Raw genomic sequence first — 19,023 nt, forward strand, 5'->3', positions numbered from 1 at the left:
GGTTTCTCGCACAAACCGATCGTTTCGTGTCTTAGGACATCAATGTGTCATCACGAGCTGCAGGGTTTAATTTGGACTTGTCTAAGCAAGTTTTATTTACTCTTATTGTAGAAGTTCCCATCCACTAGCATTATTTGACTGACAGACGGCAACGGTTGGAGTTAAAAATCATCATTTGTGTTCTACTGAAGAAACAAAGTCGCCTACATCTTGGATGCTCTGGTGTAAGCAGATAAACATCAAATTTTCATTTTTGGATGAACTATCCCTTTAAGACTATTCTTAAGAGCATTTCTGAGAAGTTTGATACATATGGGCCCAGATCCATTTTTAAAACATTTCAGTAGAATTTTAATTCCTTCCAAGATCATAGTTGGAGACAAAAGAGAACCTGAGCATAAGATATAAGTAGTGTAGAATATTTGTATTTAACACACAGTAACAAAAAAATCTTTAAAAAAAGAAAGAAAACAGTTCCCCCATCCCATCCCAAATTATTTTCCCGCCTATCGACGCTTCACACTCTCACACTCCAGTCCAGTGGGTGGCGGTAAGACACATCCGTGTGTTTGTTAACTACCATTAAACCTCAGAGGAAGAAGATTAATTTCAGAATGATATCTGGTGTTGTGTTGTGATACTGTCTCAATACAAACTGTTAAAAGTGTACTTTTAGTAAATGGAAAGATGTTGAATCAGGTCAATAAATCATCCTCATAGACGGTAGTAAGTTTGAAGCAAGCAGGAATATCTGGAGGAGTATCAACTGAACTGAGATCTGCTGCTGTGAAGATGGTGTTTGTTAAAGAGGAGAGTGAGGAGGACATGAGTGAACCAGAACCCTGGAGAATAAAACACGAGGAACAAGGAGGTTGGTGTCTATTCTTCATTCATATTTAATAACTATTGTGCTACATTGTCTTAAATTCTTTAATGTAAATACAAGGCGTAAATTAACATTAAAACGTATTTAATCCACGTTTCAAAGGTCTTAAAAATGCACCAGGAACAGGCTGCGATACGAATTAGATTTTGTGTTTGGAATCGTAAAACTTGTGTTGATCATCATACAGAGTTTGTTTTGTCATAACACTGTTTTTAGTAGCGCGAAAGCTCGCGGATTTCCTTTGCTCGTCCACAGAATTGGACGCGCGCTCTCCACTGTATGCAGTGCTCTCTTATGAACTGCTTCTCCTCTCTCTCAGAGGGACGTGCACAGACATTTTGGGGGGCAGGGGCTCAAATGGAAAAAAGGGCACTTCTCATAATTATTTATTTAAAAAAATAATAAACCCTTAAATATAGTAAGACAACTCTGACTTCCCTTACACATGCAATTGTTTTATACTCCACAGATTTCTACAAAATAATTAGTTCACATATAGAGACCATGGTCTTCTTTAGTATTCACTAGGTTTATCACAAGAGAAGTCAACACCAACTATTTTCAAGCTATATATTTAAAATAAATGACTGCACCTAGGAGAGGGACATAGTTTCACTAATAATTTGTTTAAATCAATAAATAATTTTATTTATTTATTTATTTTTTGGTGTTACTGGAATACTTCTTTCATGAAGTGGACAATTTTAACATTGTGGTCCATTTTTTCTGCCATGTCTTTTACTCTAATGAAAAGAAAACTTAACCCTAACCTTACACATTTAGATGGTGTTTGTTTTAAGCCTACTACCCTCCATCTGTTTGCATCTGTAGATTTATTCTAAATTAACCAAAACAAGCTAATCTGCATATTTAAACACATCAATAATTTGTTTTCCCGAACTGTTAATGCTTAATGCATTATATATTATAACAAATGCCTGCAGAGAGCGCCAAAAGCATGGTGATTTTTCTTGTTACACAGCACAACACGATCAAAGCCAACCACCATGATTAGAAATATATTTTTAGTTAAATAATAATATTCGGCCACTTCTTTGTGATAGAAATGCTACAGCCACTGTAATTTATTCAACAAGAATATGTGGACATCAAACATGCAAAGACAGAGCGAGGGTTTAAACTTTTATTGATGTATTATCATGTGTAAGCGTAGATTTAAGAATAGCATTATGTAGCTAATGCTGTATTATGATTTTTAAATAGTTTTGATAAACCATGCATCCTTAGAAAACTGTCTAATAATGTGGTTCATGGATGCTCCTCATCTGGTATTGACAGCCCTACAGATATCTTCATCATGGTTCAAAACGCAATGCATAGCACAGTAAAATAATTGAAATTATAATATAACATAAATTAGTATCAAATCGGGCAGATGCGTTGATGGTGGTCAAACTATTAATGCAGCGTTAAATGTATAAATAACCCTTAAATAGCCAAAACTTTCAGGTTTGTGAACATAGGCTAGCCTACCTGAAAGAAATGCACGGGATGCATCCATAGGGCTTTTTTCTTTTTCGCTTCTCATCGCCAGACAGCAGTTACATTTTCGTAGGAATAGTTGTCACAAGTTTTCAGCCAGCAGCAAACTCGAGGTTAGGTGGGGCGGGGCGCGCAAGCGTGCGTGCGGGCATAAATGGCGCGTCGCGGAGTGAGGGCATAGACTCGACAAAGCCGACGGTCGACCTGATATAGTATTTTTTTATTTGTTTTATTCAGTAACTATATTTGACAGGGAAGCCGTGCGCAAACAGGAATATATATTAATTTATTTAAAAAAAGCACCCTAGAAAAAAGGGCACTTTCTCTCGAGGAAGAAAAAGAGCAGGTGCTCAAGCCCCTTTTTGTTCTATGTGTGCACGTGCCTGCTCTCTCAGATGTATTGTGTGCGCTTAAACTGTGTCCTGTGCACTCGTGAATCTCTCCGTGTTCTTGAACTAGAAATACATTATTTTTGCTTCTGGATTAAACGTTGTCAAAAGTAATTAACCAGTCAGAATAGACGACTAACCGATGAATATGCCTCATTGAATCTTATTGGCTGAGATTGAACTGCACCTGGAATTCTTTCGACAATCTTATTAATCTTTAATATCTTTACAGTTTAATATGTAATCATTTGAATCAGTTGTATAAGAAATTACTCAGATGATTTATGATTTGTACATAAATAACCTATTCTAACTGCATACTGGTCAAACCCAACTGAACAATTTATCTAAAGCATTTTACTATTCCTGCCAAATTTCCATGCAATTACATTACATTAAATCCATGGCGAATGTTGTCAATTTGTGGACTGAAAGCCCTATAACTTGTTCATTCATGACACAATGTTTCTCCTGGTTTTACACATCAGGGCTGTTTGATCCTATATCTATGGATATTAATGGAGAACTCTGCGGCAAATATAAATGCTTCTCATTAGATCTCGCAGAGATGTTATCAATTCTGTAGCGAATTCAAATGCTTTCTTTACTGGATCTCCCAGCGCTGAGTAGTAACAGTGTCACGTGATCAAGATCAGCTCGTGAGTAGTGGTGCGTTCCAAACGTGATATATCGCCTTCCGAAGGGTTGCCTGGCAAGGCCAGACTGATATATATCTTCTACAAGATATATCAGTCTGGTCAGTCCGCCCTCCATCGCGATTCGAGTCAACTCTAAACCGTACCGTGCAATCAGATTTGTTTATTTCAGTGACGTATATATAGTATTTTTCTATACTACTGTAATATTTATACGAGTTAGGTTTGATACATTATTATGGCCAAAACGACATTGTACTTTAACAAAAAGTACAATATGTTAAAAAAAAGGTGCAGCTTGCACAATCTACTGTTTCGTTAAGATGATGCTGAAGTGCGTTCCAAAAGAAGAGTTTTGTTGTACACCCTTCATCCCTTCGAAGCTCTCACTCTGGTGGGTAAGCCCTCTGAAGGGATTAGGGCATAGGGATGAGCCCTTCCGAATGAAACGCAGGGTAGCTCGCGGCTGGACTGGTCCAAACCGATAAACGGTCCGTGAAGCACAAATGAGTAGTGCAGTTTCGTTCCGTTTTAATTATGTTTGCCATTTGATATCGGGCAACGTTATGGTGGTCGTGCGAGTGCTAGCAAATTTAGATCGCACCGGCAGGGAAGATGGTCGCAAAATGCAAGCATTTAGTCGCAGTCTGGAGCCTTGTGTCATTACAAAGTTGACATCGCCAACTACTGGCCTGGCATGAATAATAGTGTTTTTTTCCATTTTTGCGGATCTGTTTGAACTGGGATTGTTTTGACAATGTTGTCATCTGTACTTGAAACTTTTCAGTAAGGAAAAGGAAAAACTTTCAGTTTTTAGTACATTGTTGTGTACCCTAATTTCCTTTTATTTTCCAATTGTCCCTTTTATTTTCCAATTGTCCCAATTTCCTAATCTTGGGACATGTGGTCTCCACCTCAACAAAACGTGTCAATGGATGCGATTATTAACGTTACTGTAGTATGGAGCTGAACGAGGAGCTGGAGCGATTGCTCAATACACGCCTCATGAGCAGCGGGACTTTTATTATGCCACAGTCGCTGGCGCTGCTTCCGCTTTACTATATGTATCATATTTATTGACAGCACAATTTTTATTGTGAGGTTATGATGTAAAATTGTGATAACTACACTGTAGCTGCTACAGTAAATAACAAAATCTATCCAATACTGGATTTCGTAAGTGTCTGAAAAAGACAATTTTCACATGCCACCATTACATATTGCATCATGCTATATTGCAATACAATACAGCAAATATAGTTTGACAGTAAATTATCAAATTAATTGATTACTGTTTAGTCAGATGATATGAAAACGATTACCTCTTGTTCAACAAATATATACACTCGTGTACATTCAAACACAATAATTGGGCATACATAGCAAACGCGAGTTCAACGATTTGCGCGAGTAGATTACATACAAAGTCAATGCAAAGACGCGATCAGACTATGGATCAGATGCGTCCTCGCACGGGTCTAGAGACGCGATGCCCCGCGTTTGGCGTGTATGCCCCATAATACTAATCGTGTTGATCGTTATAATGGCATATGTTTTCTGTAAAGATACGAATCAAAACAGCTCACCTGTCGAGTAAAACACAAGCGAGATCGGCATCTCTTTCTAGGTGAAGTTTGTCGCGAAGCTCTCCATCTAGAAAATGCAACACCCATATTGATCCTCGCTCTTTTTCTCCTCTTGTCCCAAACTCTTCTTGGGTCGTTTGGTTGCCCCGTACGCTTACGTTTACGGGAGCTGTCCTTGTCGACAGAACCAGGAGCAGATGGCAGATGGTAAACAGTAATTATGTTCCATAAATAAGTAACACAATCCACCATAAAACGTGCAAGAAGTAAATAAGGAACTGCTTGAAGCAAGCTAGTGGTTTGCTGGACGCTAGACACTACTTCCGCATTTGTCCACGACACTGTTGTCATGTGGTTTCTACGTCAGTAAAGGCGGTAACAAAGGGTAACTGACGTCATTGACAGGCGACTGCACTGCCCCGTGTCACTGTTTAGAATGGGAATTTTCTCATGATTTACAAGTAGTTGAAAACATTAGAGATATTGTTAGTAATCAGCTGGACAAAATATATAACACTAGCCTAGTGGTTTTCGGATATTTTACTGCAAATATCTTACATATTGTACCTTTTAATGTTTTCTTTTTAGGCCTGGTGAAAGTGAAAGAGGAAAGAGAAGATCTGAATGAAGTGGAGGAGAAAAATCAGCTTCAGGAAGATCATGATGACACCGCTGAAGAAAAACCATTGAGTTGCTCCAAAACTGAAAACAGTTGCTCACAAAGCAGCATTCAAATAACAGAAGTCACAAGTCTATTCACCTGTTCTCAGTGTGGAAAGAGTTTTAAACAAAAAGGAAGCCTTAAGAGTCACATGATAATTCATACAGAAAAAAATCCTTTCACCTGCTCTCAATGTGGAAAGGGTTTTACACAGAAAGGACACCTTAATGATCATGTGGTAACTCACACTTCAGAAAAGCCTTTCACCTGCTCTCAGTGTGGAAACACTTTCACACAAAAACAAAGCCTTAAGAAGCACATGATAATTCACACAGGAAAAAAGCCTTATACCTGTTCCCAGTGTGGAAAGAGTTTTAAACAAAATGGGCACCTTAATAGACATGTACTAATTCACACTGAAGAAAAGCCTTCCACCTGCCCTCAGTGTGGAAAAACATTCACGCGTAAAGAAAACCTTAAGAATCACATGTATATTCATGCTGCAATTAAGCCTTTCACCTGCTCTCAGTGTGGAAAGAGTTTTAAAAAGAAAAGAGACCTTAATAGACATGTACTAATTCACACTGAAGAAAAGCCTTTTACCTGCTCTCAATGTGGAAACACTTTCAGACATAAAAGAAGCCTGAAAAGGCACATGTTAATTCATACTTGAAAAAGGCATTTCACCTGCTCTCACTGTATAACACCATGAGAATTTTTTTCACAGATGCGTGGTTTTGATAATGTTGTCATTGTTACATTCACGCTTTCCCGGACTCCAGTTCCCAGCATCCTCCTGTTCTGCATACCTGTCTGCACTTCCATTATCAGTCTTCCCGCCATCTCCCCGGATTCCCAGCACCTGTTGTCCTCGTCAGCACTCCCTTTAAGTTGGACTTACTCCCTGCACTCCCTGTCCGTTCTTATTGTTAGTTATTGTGTTGATGTTGTCTACCTGCTCCTGGATTATTAATAAAGCCTATATAATTATGGATTTCCGTATACGCCTCGTCTATACATACCAGCACGTAACAGTCGTCTATATGGCTGCATTTACACTGAAAGTCTTAATGCACAGGGCCCGTATGTATAAAACTTTTCAGAAATGCTTTTAAGAGTAGTTTTTAAGTTTTGATTTAAGTGTCAAAAAAAAAATCAACTAAAAATCAACTTTTAGTAAAGTGTAAGACGGATTCTTAAGTGCTGACTTAAGTGTTGTGAACTAAGGACTACAATGATGTCAACTCAAAATGGCCGCCCTCAACCTCTGAATCAGCCAATAGCGAGTCTGCAAGGGTGAAGTCACAGCAGCACAACAGCAATCATTTAATGTTATTATTTAAAAAAGGCATTAAAACGTTTTAATATTTTAATTCATTTTTAAAAATAGCTATGCATTGTGCAAAATTATCACAAAGTAGTGTTGATGGTGTGGAATATTTTTCTTTTGATATTTTTCTCATTTACAATTGGAGCAATGATGTGAACAACACGAGTTCATCAACGGCTCCAACAACTCCAGGTAAGCCCACAGTCAACATAAAAGTGGCTTTCTTTTGCTGCATCACTCTAGTGCGGCGAAAGTCCCATCAATATCAACAAAGATTGCGCACACGAGACCCAAGAGTTTGTTCTATTTAGCCGTGAATTTAGTTTTAAATGACCAAAAACACATTAATTATTTACTTTTCGCTGTTGACTCTCTTGGCGCTTTGCTAACGTCATATCCGCCCTGCTCTGATTGGTTTACTCCACTTCCAGTTTGCTCGGATTTCCTCCGCCAAAGAAATCTAATTGATTCAATGGCTGACCAGACTCATCCGCTGGTACAGTGGTGAGGCTGGATTTTCCAGGCAATCCGAAGGGCACTTTGGAGATGAAAACAATCATGGCTGCCATATTGAAGGGTCGTTCCAAATCGAAGTGCTCAAAACTAATCACTTCAAAGGGCCCTTCGGAATGAAGGATTTCAAAGGGTACAACTGATGGACACTTCGGGCCCCCTTGATCCTTTGTACAGGGAAGTTGTTTGACATCACAGAATGGGTACAGGTGGCTTGGAGTTCGATTTTAACTATAAATGTATATATAGTATTTTTCTATACTACTATTTATAGGAGTTAGATTTGATACATTATTACGGTCAAAACGACATTGTACTTTAACAAAAAGTACAATATGTTAAAAAAAAGGTACAGCTTGCACAATTCATCAACGGCTCCAACAACTCCAGGTAAGCCCACAGTCAACATAAAAGTGGCTTTCTTTTGCTGCATGGTTTGATTTTCAGTTGTAAAGTCAATGAACTGCCATAGATTAGTGGCCAAATGTGATGTCCAGCCATATGAAAATTGACACCTTAAACCTTAATTCAAATATTTTTAAAAATGTGTTAAAAGATGTAAGCATATCGTGTAGCTGTGCTTGAAGTCAATTGTTTCATGTGTGATAATGAAATGAAATTTCAAATTATTTCAGTTATTATTTTCAATTATTTTTGGCCAGGCTGAAATTATGAACGCATGCAAAAACAAGAGAGAACCAATTAAATATTAAAAACTTATCATGTTGTAGTCAATGTCATATTTTAAAACATTTAAATAATATAAACATAAAAATTAAGGTTACACTTCATTTTACAGTGCCGTAGTTACATTGTAAATTACTTAAATAAGTACTGAGTATTATTAATTAACTACATGTACTTACTTGAGTTACAGTTAGGGTTTGGTTCAGGGTTATTTACTTGTAATTATGCATAATTTACTGTTACTGGAGTACGAACACATAATAACATGTAACTACAGCACTGTAAAATAAAGTGTTACCAAAATGAAAAATATTTTCCTCATATTTTGATGGTTTAAGCAAAATTGTTTGTGCACTTGTTTGTATTTCCTCTTGTGTACTGTATGTTCATTTTTTTGTGCTTGCTTGTCAGTCGTTCATCAACTGCGCTTTATTTATTTTTTTGTGAATTATTTTGTTTCGCGTCAGCTGTGATAAACAGACATCCACTCACATCACGTGTGTGACAGCGGCCAGATAGTGAGAGTTTTGCAAGTAAACTACAGCACACTGACGCCCGCTAGAGAAAGAGGTGTTTAGAGTCATTGGTAGTGCATTCGCCTCACATGACAGCAGTGATCAGGCCAGGGTTAGCAATGAAGAGAGGGCTGTGTTTGTTTGGGTTAATTTCAAATATCAACAGTGTTCAACAACGAATTTGAGAAATCGCATACAGCACCTTTAAATGTATTAAAATGCATTGATTTTTGTTTAAGTAATATTTCCTAAATTTATTACATTTATTTAAAGTTATTACATTTCTTATTAGGTCAGTTACAAAAAGAATTGACAATCAAGTTTATATCATTTTATCAACTCCATGTCATCATAACTCCTATACATCATATCTTCATTGGGAAGCGTGTATCTCCTCTTCTCTGCTGCCATCTTGTTACACTTAACTAGGTTAGGACACCTCTACAGCTCTCCTAAATAATTTAGGAGCTAAGACCTAATCTTGACACTTAGGAACCTTTATGAATCACATTTATTCTTAAGTCTAAGAAATTTCGTTTTGTTAATCTGTAGACCTAATTTTTAAGCCTATAGGACTAACTATTCCCTTTTATTTTATATGTGTCATGTAGGTAGCCCTAGTTGTCTCCGTTCACAGAAGCGCTGCAGATTAAATTTGATTTCGTTTCCGTTTCTGGTCACGTTCCGGTCAAAATTTCGTTCGTTTCCAGTTTTCGTTTTCATTCCTTGAACCGGTTCAGAGCCCTGCTCAAAACACATCTTTTTATCTATGCATTTACTGATTGAGCACTGTGCTATGTCCAAACTGTTTGTACTTTATTTTATACATACTATCTTTTTATTCTTTTAACTCTTTTTCTTTTTTATTTCATTTTCAATGCATTTTATATTTTTATGTATAAATCAGATGCCAAAAAAGTTGGGACACTGTACAAATTGTGAATAAAAACAGAATGCAATGATGTGGAAGTTTCAAATTTCAATATTTTATTCAGAATACAAAATAGATTATCAAATGTTCAAACTGAGAAAATGTATCATTTTAAGGGGAAAATCAGTTGATTTTAAATTTCATGGCATCAACACGTCTCAAAAAAGTTGGGACAAGGCCATGTTTACCACTGTGTGGCATCTCCTCTTCTTTTTATAACAGTCTGCAAACGTCTGGGGACTGAGGAGACAAGTTGCTCAAGTTTAGGAATAGGAATGTTGTTCCATTCTTGTTTAATACAGGCTTCTAGTTGCTCAACTGTCTTAGGTCTTCTTTGTCGCATCTTCCTCTTTATGATGCGCCAAATGTTTTCTATGGGTGAAAGATCTGGACTGCAGGCTGGCCATTTCAGTACCCAGATCCTTCTTCTACGCAGCCATGATGTTGTAATTGATGCAGTATGTGGTCTGGCATTGTCATGTTGGAAAATGCAAGGTCTTCCCTGAAAGAGACGACATCTGGATGGGAGCATATGTTGTTCTAGAACTTGGATATACCTTTCAGCATTGATGGTGCCTTTCCAGATGTGTAAGCTGCCCATGCCACACACACTCATGCAACCCCATACCATCAGAGATGCAGGCTTCTGAACTGAGCGCTGATAACAACTTGGGTTGTCCTTGTCCTCTTTAGTCCGGATGACATGGAGTCCAGGTTTTCCAAAAAGAACTTCAAATTTTGATTTGTCTGACCACAGAACAGTTTTCCACTTTGCCACAGTCCATTTTAAATGAGCCTTGGCCCAGAGAAAGTGCCTTCGCTTCTGGATCATGTTTAGATATGGCTTCTTTTTTGACCTATAGAGTTTTAGCCGGCAATGGCGAATGGCACGGTGGATTGTGTTCACCGACAATGTTTTCTGGAAGTATTCCTGAGCCCATGTTGTGATTTCCATTACAGCAGCATTCCTGTATGTGATGCAGTGCCGTCTAAGGGCCCGAAGATCATGGGCATCCATCCAAAATATGACTGAACGGATATAGACCGGAAAATGGGTCATTTGCGTTTGATATTTTATCTACAGTTATTAGTTTTGTAATTCCATTTTTTTTTTTTTTTTTTTTTTTTTTGAGTTTGAGTAAACTATGGAGAGGTTGCGCGCGCGTGAGAGAGAGACAGAGAGAGTAGCTACAGTGAAGACATGTTTAGACATAGGTCCAGAGATCGGATATGTATCGGATTTAAAACCACATTTGGAAGTGGCTCAGATCGGATGCGAAAAAATCTGATTTACACGTGTGCACCTAATTCCGATCTGTGTCAGATGTGAGCAAAAGATCAGATTTTTTGTGCCAGTGTAAACACAGCCTATGTACATCGTTGTGGTGTAATCGTACCCTTATACTTAGCGCACCTTTTTAAGGCTGCAGTCCACGATTTTTGGCCCTCTAGCGGTTAATAAACAGGACTGCATGCGTCTTGCTGAAGAACATTGTAGCCGAAGCTACTTTTCTCCATGTATAGCGAGTCACGCAGTTACTGTGATACTCTGCGCCGGGTCCTACCAGTCCGGTCTGAATATAAACACTTATTATAAGTGTACCATAATGATTCAGGGTAAGACAAAACTGAGCATTTGTATAAAATGTAAGTAGTGTAGAATATTTGTATGTATGTATGTATGTATGTGTGTGTGTGTGTGTATATATATATATATATATATATATATATATATATATATATATATATATATATATATATATATATATATATACACACACATTATATATATATATATATATATATATTAGTGGTGGGCCGTTATCTACTTTAACGTGCTGCGTTAACGTGAGACTCTTATCGGGTGATAAAAAACATATTGCCGTTTATCTATTCTCAAAGTTGGGTTAGAAGCTGGGTCTATACTACGCAAGCTATGATGACTTTCACCTTGATATTTTAGCGCGGATGTATACCTAGCCGAATTGCACTGTAAGGGGCGAGAACGAGTCTTCGAACCTGTGTGTACATCAAACGTGACGTGCTAACATGAGGAGGGCAGCAAATACGCCTTTGGAGCATCTAAGCTGCCGCAAATCACACAAGAAGAAGAAGAAGAAGGAACCGCCAGGTTTGCTTCAGGGAAAATTTATTTTTAAGAAGCTTCCCAATGGAAACCTCGACAAGACTAAGGTTGTTTGCACCTTGAGCAATGCGAAATTAGTTTACTGTAGGAGTTCTTCCAGTCTCAAGTACCACCTAAACGCAAAGCATCCCCTTAGCTAATGTGGAAGATGCCGGGCCAAGCACTGATGTAGCGCAGGGGAAGAGTCGTTGTCAAACTACTATGTTTGAGTGCAACCGAGGCAAGCTCATCAGCACAGCTCTATCAGCCAAGCTAACTAATCTCCTCGCTCAGTGGATTGCCACCAGCTGCCGGCCCATCAGCGTGGTTGAAGATGATGGGCTCGAGCTTGTTCTCCAGGCGGCCACAGGTGACCCATCTTACAAACTACCTGCGAGGCGAGAGACTTTTTTCTTTAACAGGCCATATTGTGCAGAAGAGGAGATCTAGTTTGTCACCAGAAGCTTGTCTGTCTGAGTGACTGGTGGAAGAAGGAGAAATAGAGCTTGGACTGATTGACACAAAGCTACTGACTGTAAACAGTTAGTAAACACAAGTACATCTTATTGAACATAATTTATTTTCATCACCAATTATCATAGTAGAACAGCTTTCTCAAGCAGTTTGTGATGCATTTTGGAAACAGGAGATGAGCCCCTGGACTAATGCGCCACCTGGCTTGAGAAACCCGTTCTCAAAGACTTACTTTTAGTCATTATTTGGGTAGCACACATATTCTGAATGCCTTCGGCAGAATTCAAATGAGCCATTTTAATCTAGATTAATCTAGATTAATTCCAAGATTACAGTTAGATTAATCTAGATTTAAAAAATTAATCTATGCCCACCACTGATATATATATATATATATATATATATATATATATATATATATATATATATATATATATATATATATATATATATATAAGAAACGGTTCCCCCATCCCAAATTATTAACCCTCGTCTCGACGCTTCACACTCCAGTCCAGTAGGTGGCGGTAAGACACATGCGTGTGTTTGCCAAGCACCATTAAATCTCAGAGGAAGAAGATTAGTTTTCAGCATGATCTCTGGTGTTGTGTTGTGATACTGACTACAAACTGTTAGAAGTGTATTTTTAGTATTGACACATGAATCAGGTCAATAAATACCGGTAATATTCCCACCCTTATAGACGGTAGTAAGGTTTGAAGCGAGCAGGAATATCTGGAGGAGTATCAACTGAACTGAGATCTGCTGCTGTGAAGATGGTGTTTGTTAAAGAGGAGAGTGAGGAGGACATGAGTGAACCAGAACCCTGGAGAATAAAACACGAGGAACAAGGAGGTTGGTGTCTATTCTTCATTCATATTTAATGACTGTTGTGCTACATTACGTCTTAAATTATTTAATGTAAAAACAAGGCGTAAATTAACATTAAAATGTCTTAAATCCACGTTTCAAAGGTCTTAAAATGCAACAGAAACAGTCAGCGATACGCATTAGATTTTGTGTTTGGAATCGTAACTTGTGTTGATCATCATACAGACTTTGTTTTGTCATAACACTGTTTTTAGTAACACGAGAGCTCGCGGGTTTCCTTTGCTCGCCCACAGAACTGGACGCGCGCTCTCCACTGTATGCAGTGCTCTCTTATGAACTGCTTCTCCTCTCTCAGATATTGTGTGCGTTTAAACTGTGTCCTGTGCACTCACGAATCTCTCCGTGTTCTTGAACTAGATATTAATTATTTTTGCCTCTTTATTAAACTTTGTCAAAAGTTATTAACCGACTGACCGATGAAAATGCCTCATTAGGGCCCAAGCGAAAATTCGCGCAGGGCCCTCTTGTTCTTCTAAGGATTATTATTATTTATTTATTTTTTTTTTTTTTATTTTTTTTCCGTCTTCCGGGGCTTTTTGGGGGCCTTAACATGCTCAAAAACTCTTGAAAATTGGCACACACATTGGAATCCGCGGCCATTAGGACGCCGGAGAGGCTGGTACCCGGGCGTGGCAGGGGGGCTCGACAGCGCCCCCTTGAAAAAAGTCTGAAAATTTGGTCCATATATTAAACACGCTTGCACGTATTAGTATGAAACTCAGTACACATATAGACCTCATCGGGCCGAACAACTTTCGTGCTCTAAGTTAAACACCACGCCAACAGGAAGTCAGCTATTAAGGGTTGTTTGAAAAACGCATGCTCTGGAATTTGATATACTCCTCCTAGACGATTAATCCGATCGCCACCAAACTCGGTCAGCATGAAGTCAAGACACTGATGATTAAAAATTGCCAGGGGATTTTTGATATCTCGAACGGTTTGGCCGTGGCGAGGCAACGAATTTATGGCGAGAAAAAGGAAACAGGAAATGTGTTATAACGTCTGCATACATATATTGATCTTTATGAAACTTCACGAGTGTGTTCGTTATAGGAGTCTGATCACATGGATGTGACTATTGTGAGTCAAAGTTATAGCGCCACCAACTGGCAGCAGGAAGTGTATCACTTTTTGAAATGTTTTGAGATCACCCTCTTATTTTTACCTGATTTGCTTCAAACTTCATCAGTGTAATGTCAATACACAGCAGATGTAGACCTATGACAGGATTTTTGATATTTGAAATATTGTTGCCATGGCAACAGGTCAAACTGTAATAATATTCTTGAGTGTTTTTGAGGCTCTTAACATGCTTCAAATTGCATGAAACTCGACACACACATCAATATTGTCAACCAGTAGACATGGACAAAGCCATAGAAATGGGCGTGGTGGAGGGGCTCAGTAGCGCCACCTTTTGACAAAAGTGGGGGGGTTAGTTTTTCCTACAATCACCAAACTCGGTACACATATTGTTCTCATCAAGCCGGACAATTTTCTAATTTACATTCATTAGCTCCGACCAACAGGAAGTCAGCTATTTTGGTTTGAATGTTAATTTTTTGAAAAAACAGGCTATGAATTTTATACTACTGCTCCTACAGGGTTTATCCAATTTACACCAAACTTTTTTTAACTTGTTGCTAACACATTGAAGTTGTTTAATTGCAAACGGATTTTGGATATCTCAAACGGTTTGGCCGTGGCGAGGCAACGAATTTATGGCAAGAAAAGGGAAACAAAGTGTTATAACTTCTGCATACATTAATTGATTTTGATGAAACTTCGGCTTAGTCTTCGTTGTACAAGGCTGATCACATGGATGTGACTATTGTGATTCAAAGTAATAGCGCCACCAACTGGAAGCAGAAAATGTGTCACTTTCAGCATACATTGAGATCACCCTCTTATTTTTACCTGATTTGCTTCAAAATTCATCAGAATAATGTTAAAACTTGGCACATGTAATCCTTTGAAAATGGGCAGGGAGGAGGGGCTCTATAGTGGCACCTTGTAGTGCAGTAAATGTGGAGTGAATTTGACATAGTCCTTTGATGTTTAACCGTTTTAAGTGCCTATTGCCCGCTGTGCACAGTTGCCCTGAAGCCACCGGGGTGGCGGTGCCACCGGGCTTGGGCCCGCCATCGCTGCTCGCAGCTATATTTGAATCTTATTGGTTGTTTGCACATGACGTCACAGCAGCAGCGCGAATGGGGGAGGGCAGGGAGTGATTTTTTAAGGAATCCTATCAAACTCAAAATTCGTATGTTTTGCATCGTTTATGGTTTCTCAAATCGATAAAATCGAGAACCCAGAAGGTGTTATCGTTTACATAACTTATAACCGTTTTTTATAACTTATATCGTTTTTTAACTTTAAAAGTTGTCGCCTTTTATAGCGTTTTGCGTCTGCTGATACTGAAATGAATATGGATACCTGCTACCTTATTTGTTTTTGACTTGGTTAAATATCCACATTCTTCATGGTATCGTTTGCAGGGAAGAGAAGCTATTTTATCCCATTGAATTTGGTGTTTTCACTTCAGTTTTGTAGAATTCTGTTTACAATGTTAATCTGGTTGCCATGAGAACAGTGTCACCCGCTGCTGCTTCAGCCATCATATGGTAGAAAATGTCCAAATAAATAAATGTTTAACAAGCTGACAGAAGTTGATTCAACAACAAAGACAACACTTTCAAAAACACTCAGCTATGTGGGTTAAATCAGTGACATTATTAGATTTGATATACAGCATCTTCCCGTCACCTCCTCAACCTGCTTCCCTTAGTGTGTTTTTACACGTATAAAAAAGGCAACAATTGTATTACACCATCCAGTTTTTCTTTCAACGATGATGTCAGCTCCTGTTGCAATTCTTGATTCAGCATAAATGACCTACAATGGCGATATTTTTCACAATCACGACAGAAATTTAAAATACTGCCCTAACTTCACTAGTAGAAAGGCAGCGCGATATAAACAAACCCAGACTAGAACTGAACGCGGCGTAACGGCAACTTTAGATCCTCTATATCTACCTCCTCGATGGCAGGAAAATCTTTAATTCAGTGGAAAAGTCGCTCATCTTCATAACATAAAGATCACGCTCAACATTTGTTGTGATTTTCTGTTTATACCTTTCTAAACCAGCACAGAAAGGGCTTTTCTCCATCTCTTCCATTCTAATTTTCACTGCTTGCCCTCCACCGGAACCTATTGACTGAGATTGAACTGCACCTGGAATTCTTTCGACAATCATAATAATCTTTAATATCTTTACAGTTCAATATGTAATAATTTGAGCTCATGAGAGCTCACGGCTGAACTGGTCCAAAACGATAAATGGTCTGTGAAGCACAAATGAGTAGTGCAGTTTCGTTCCGCTTTATGTTTGCCATTTGATATTGGGCAACGTTATGGTGGTCGTGCGAGTGCTAGCAAATTTAGATCGCACCGGCAGGAAAAATGGTCGCAAAATATGAGCATTTAGTCGCAGTCTGGAGCCTTGTGTCTGGGATTGTTTTGACAATGTTGTCGTCTGTACTTGAAACTTTTCCGTAAGGAAAAGGAAAAACTTTCTGTTTTTAGTACATTGTCATGTAAACGTACCCTAATTTCCTTTTATTTTCCAATTGTCCCAATTTATTTTCATCATTTTAATGTTTTTATTTTAGGTCTGGTGAAAGTGAAAGAGGAAAGAGAAGATCTGAATGAATTGGAGGAGAAATATCAGCTTCAGAAAGTTCATGATGACACCACTGAAGAAAAACCATTGAGTTGCTCCAAAACTGAAAACAGTTGCTCACAAAGCAGCATTCAAATAACAGAAGTCAGAAGACCTTTCACCTGTTCTCAGTGTGAAAAGAGTTTTACACAGAAAGGACACCTCAATGATCATTTAGTAACTCACACTTCAGAAAAGCCTTTCACCTGCTCTCAGTGTGGAAATACTTTTAAACATAAAAAAAGCCTTAAAACTCACATGATAATTCACACAGGAAAAAAGCCTTATACCTGCTCCCAGTGTGGAAAGAGTTTTACACTAAAAGGACACCTTAATAGACATGTACTAATTCACACTGAAGAAAAGCCTTCCACCTGCCCTCAGTGTGGAAAAACTTTCATGCGTAAAGAAAACCTTAAGAATCATATGAAAATTCATGCTGGAAATAAGCCTTTCAGCTGCTCTCAGTGTGGAAACACTTTCACACGTAAACAAGCCCTCAAGAATCACATGTTAATTCATGCTGGAAATAAACCTTTCATCTGCTCTCAGTGTGGAAAGAGTTTTACACAGAGCTCACACCTTAAGTATCATTTGTTAATTCATACTGGAGAAAAGGCTTTCTACTGCTCACAGTGTGGAAAGAGTTTTAAAATGAAAGCACACCTTAAGGATCATTTGTTAATTCATACTGGAGAAAAGGCTTTCAGCTGCTCTCAATGTGGAAACACTTTCAGACATAAAGGAAGCCTGAAAAGGCACATGTTATTTCATACTGGAGAAAAGGCTTTCAGCTGCTCTCAGTGTGGAAAGAGTTTTACACAGAGCTCACATCTTAAGTATCATTTGTTAATTCATACTTCAGAAAAGCCTTTTACCTGCACTCAATGTGGAAAATCTTTCAGACATAAAGGAAGCCTTAAGAATCACATGTTAATTCATACTTGAAAAGGTCTTATACCTGCTCTCAATGTGTAACGACATGAGAATTCACACCAAAGAGATGTCTTACATACGTTATCTGTGTGAGAAAAGTTTTAAATAGATCAGGAGTCTCTGATCTCATCTGCACTATTCTCACTCTGCAGAAAGGCACTTTAAAGGTACAGTAAGCAATTTCTGAGAAACGCTGTTTAAAGAGGATCAGATCACGCAGCATAACACTTGTAGCCAATCAGCAATTGGGGGTGTGTCCACTCATAATGGGGAAGGAGAGAGTGAGAAAGGGGAAAAAAACTAGAAAAAGAGATGGCTGAGAGACATTACAAAAGAGAAAAGGTCACAGGAATGTCACTGGAAGAAGAACAGTTATGATTTTATCCATTCATTTACATGACAATGGTGTTTTGGGGGCCTAAAAATGCAGACTTTTGAAAAAGCTTTTTCATAGATGTGTGGTTTTGATAATGTAGTTTATATGGCTGCATTTACACTGCAAGTCTTAATGCACAGATCTGGGGCTGTATTCACAAAACATCTTAAGGCTAAAAGTAGCTCCTAACTTGCAGATTTAGGAGAAACTCTTAAAAATAATGGGCGTGTCAGTCCTAATTTTAGGAGTCCTAAATTTTTGCTTTAAGAGTATTTCACAAAGCATTTTAGCGCTAAAACTAGCTCCTAAATCTGTGAAACGTTAGGAGTAGTCAAGAGGACTCCTAAGTCACTAAGACTAAATCACAAACAGTCCTAATCTACCCAAAGACACTGAACACTATTGAGGGAATAGCAATAGAGCCTTGGGTGCTGAACCTTTTCTTCATAAATATAATACATTTTGATTTATAGATTTGAATCTACAATGAGATGGCAAAAATAAATAAATAAATAAATATTGTCTGATTACCTGTGGCAGTGGTTTTCATGAGTTCACACTTACAAATGATTGAATAGAGTAAAAATAAATAAATATATATTGGAATTTAGCCCAAATTTCTCCTCGTATCTCCAGCCGAGAGTGAGGAACGGAGGGCGGAGGAATACAGAAAACTGTCAAAGTAACTATAGGTGAGTCGGCTCTCATCTGTGTAGATATTCCTCCTCACAAGCTGATTAGAAAGACAGTTTGAATGTGTTCCTCCCAAACTTTGTTTATAAAACATAATTTGTCACTTGAATTCTGCATTCTCTTGAGATGTAGACACCCAAGAGG

General features: G+C 38.2%; 2 protein-coding genes across 3 annotated transcripts; both read left to right on the forward strand.

Annotated features, from left to right (window-relative positions):
• The first annotated feature begins 603 nt into the window (after window positions 1-603).
• LOC125279871 (gastrula zinc finger protein XlCGF8.2DB-like) lies at window positions 604-18,406 on the forward strand. Of its 2 annotated transcripts, XM_048209993.1 has the most exons (3): window positions 604-731; window positions 12,971-13,111; window positions 16,825-18,406. In XM_048209993.1, exons 2-3 carry the CDS (start codon window positions 13,033-13,035, stop codon window positions 17,820-17,822), a joined length of 1,077 nt encoding a protein of 358 aa, XP_048065950.1. In that variant the 5' UTR covers window positions 604-731; window positions 12,971-13,032; the 3' UTR covers window positions 17,823-18,406. The 2 variants fall into 2 exon arrangements, with proteins under 2 accessions (XP_048065950.1, XP_048065940.1); XM_048209983.1 differs by lacking the exon at window positions 604-731 and having other exon boundaries at window positions 12,798-13,111; window positions 16,825-18,405.
• On the forward strand, window positions 730-6,675 carry LOC125279912 (gastrula zinc finger protein XlCGF7.1-like). The gene is made up of 2 exons (XM_048210055.1): window positions 730-871; window positions 5,609-6,675. Exons 1-2 carry the CDS (start codon window positions 793-795, stop codon window positions 6,352-6,354), a joined length of 825 nt encoding a protein of 274 aa, XP_048066012.1. The 5' UTR covers window positions 730-792; the 3' UTR covers window positions 6,355-6,675.
• Window positions 18,407-19,023: the final 617 nt, after the last annotated feature.

Source organism: Megalobrama amblycephala, linkage group LG1 (genome assembly GCF_018812025.1).
Source record: "Megalobrama amblycephala isolate DHTTF-2021 linkage group LG1, ASM1881202v1, whole genome shotgun sequence".
Classification (NCBI taxonomy): domain Eukaryota; kingdom Metazoa; phylum Chordata; class Actinopteri; order Cypriniformes; family Xenocyprididae; genus Megalobrama; species Megalobrama amblycephala.

Bases quoted from the DNA above. Each gene is read 5' to 3' on its own strand.
- LOC125279912 (XM_048210055.1), top strand. From the start codon at position 793: ATGGTGTTTGTTAAAGAGGAGAGTGAGGAGGACATGAGTGAACCAGAA. The intron at 872-5,608 runs GTTGGTGTCTAT...TTTTCTTTTTAG, and splicing joins AAAACACGAGGAACAAGGAG to GCCTGGTGAAAGTGAAAGAG.
- LOC125279871 (XM_048209993.1), top strand. From the start codon at position 13,033: ATGGTGTTTGTTAAAGAGGAGAGTGAGGAGGACATGAGTGAACCAGAA. The intron at 13,112-16,824 runs GTTGGTGTCTAT...TTTTTATTTTAG, and splicing joins AAAACACGAGGAACAAGGAG to GTCTGGTGAAAGTGAAAGAG.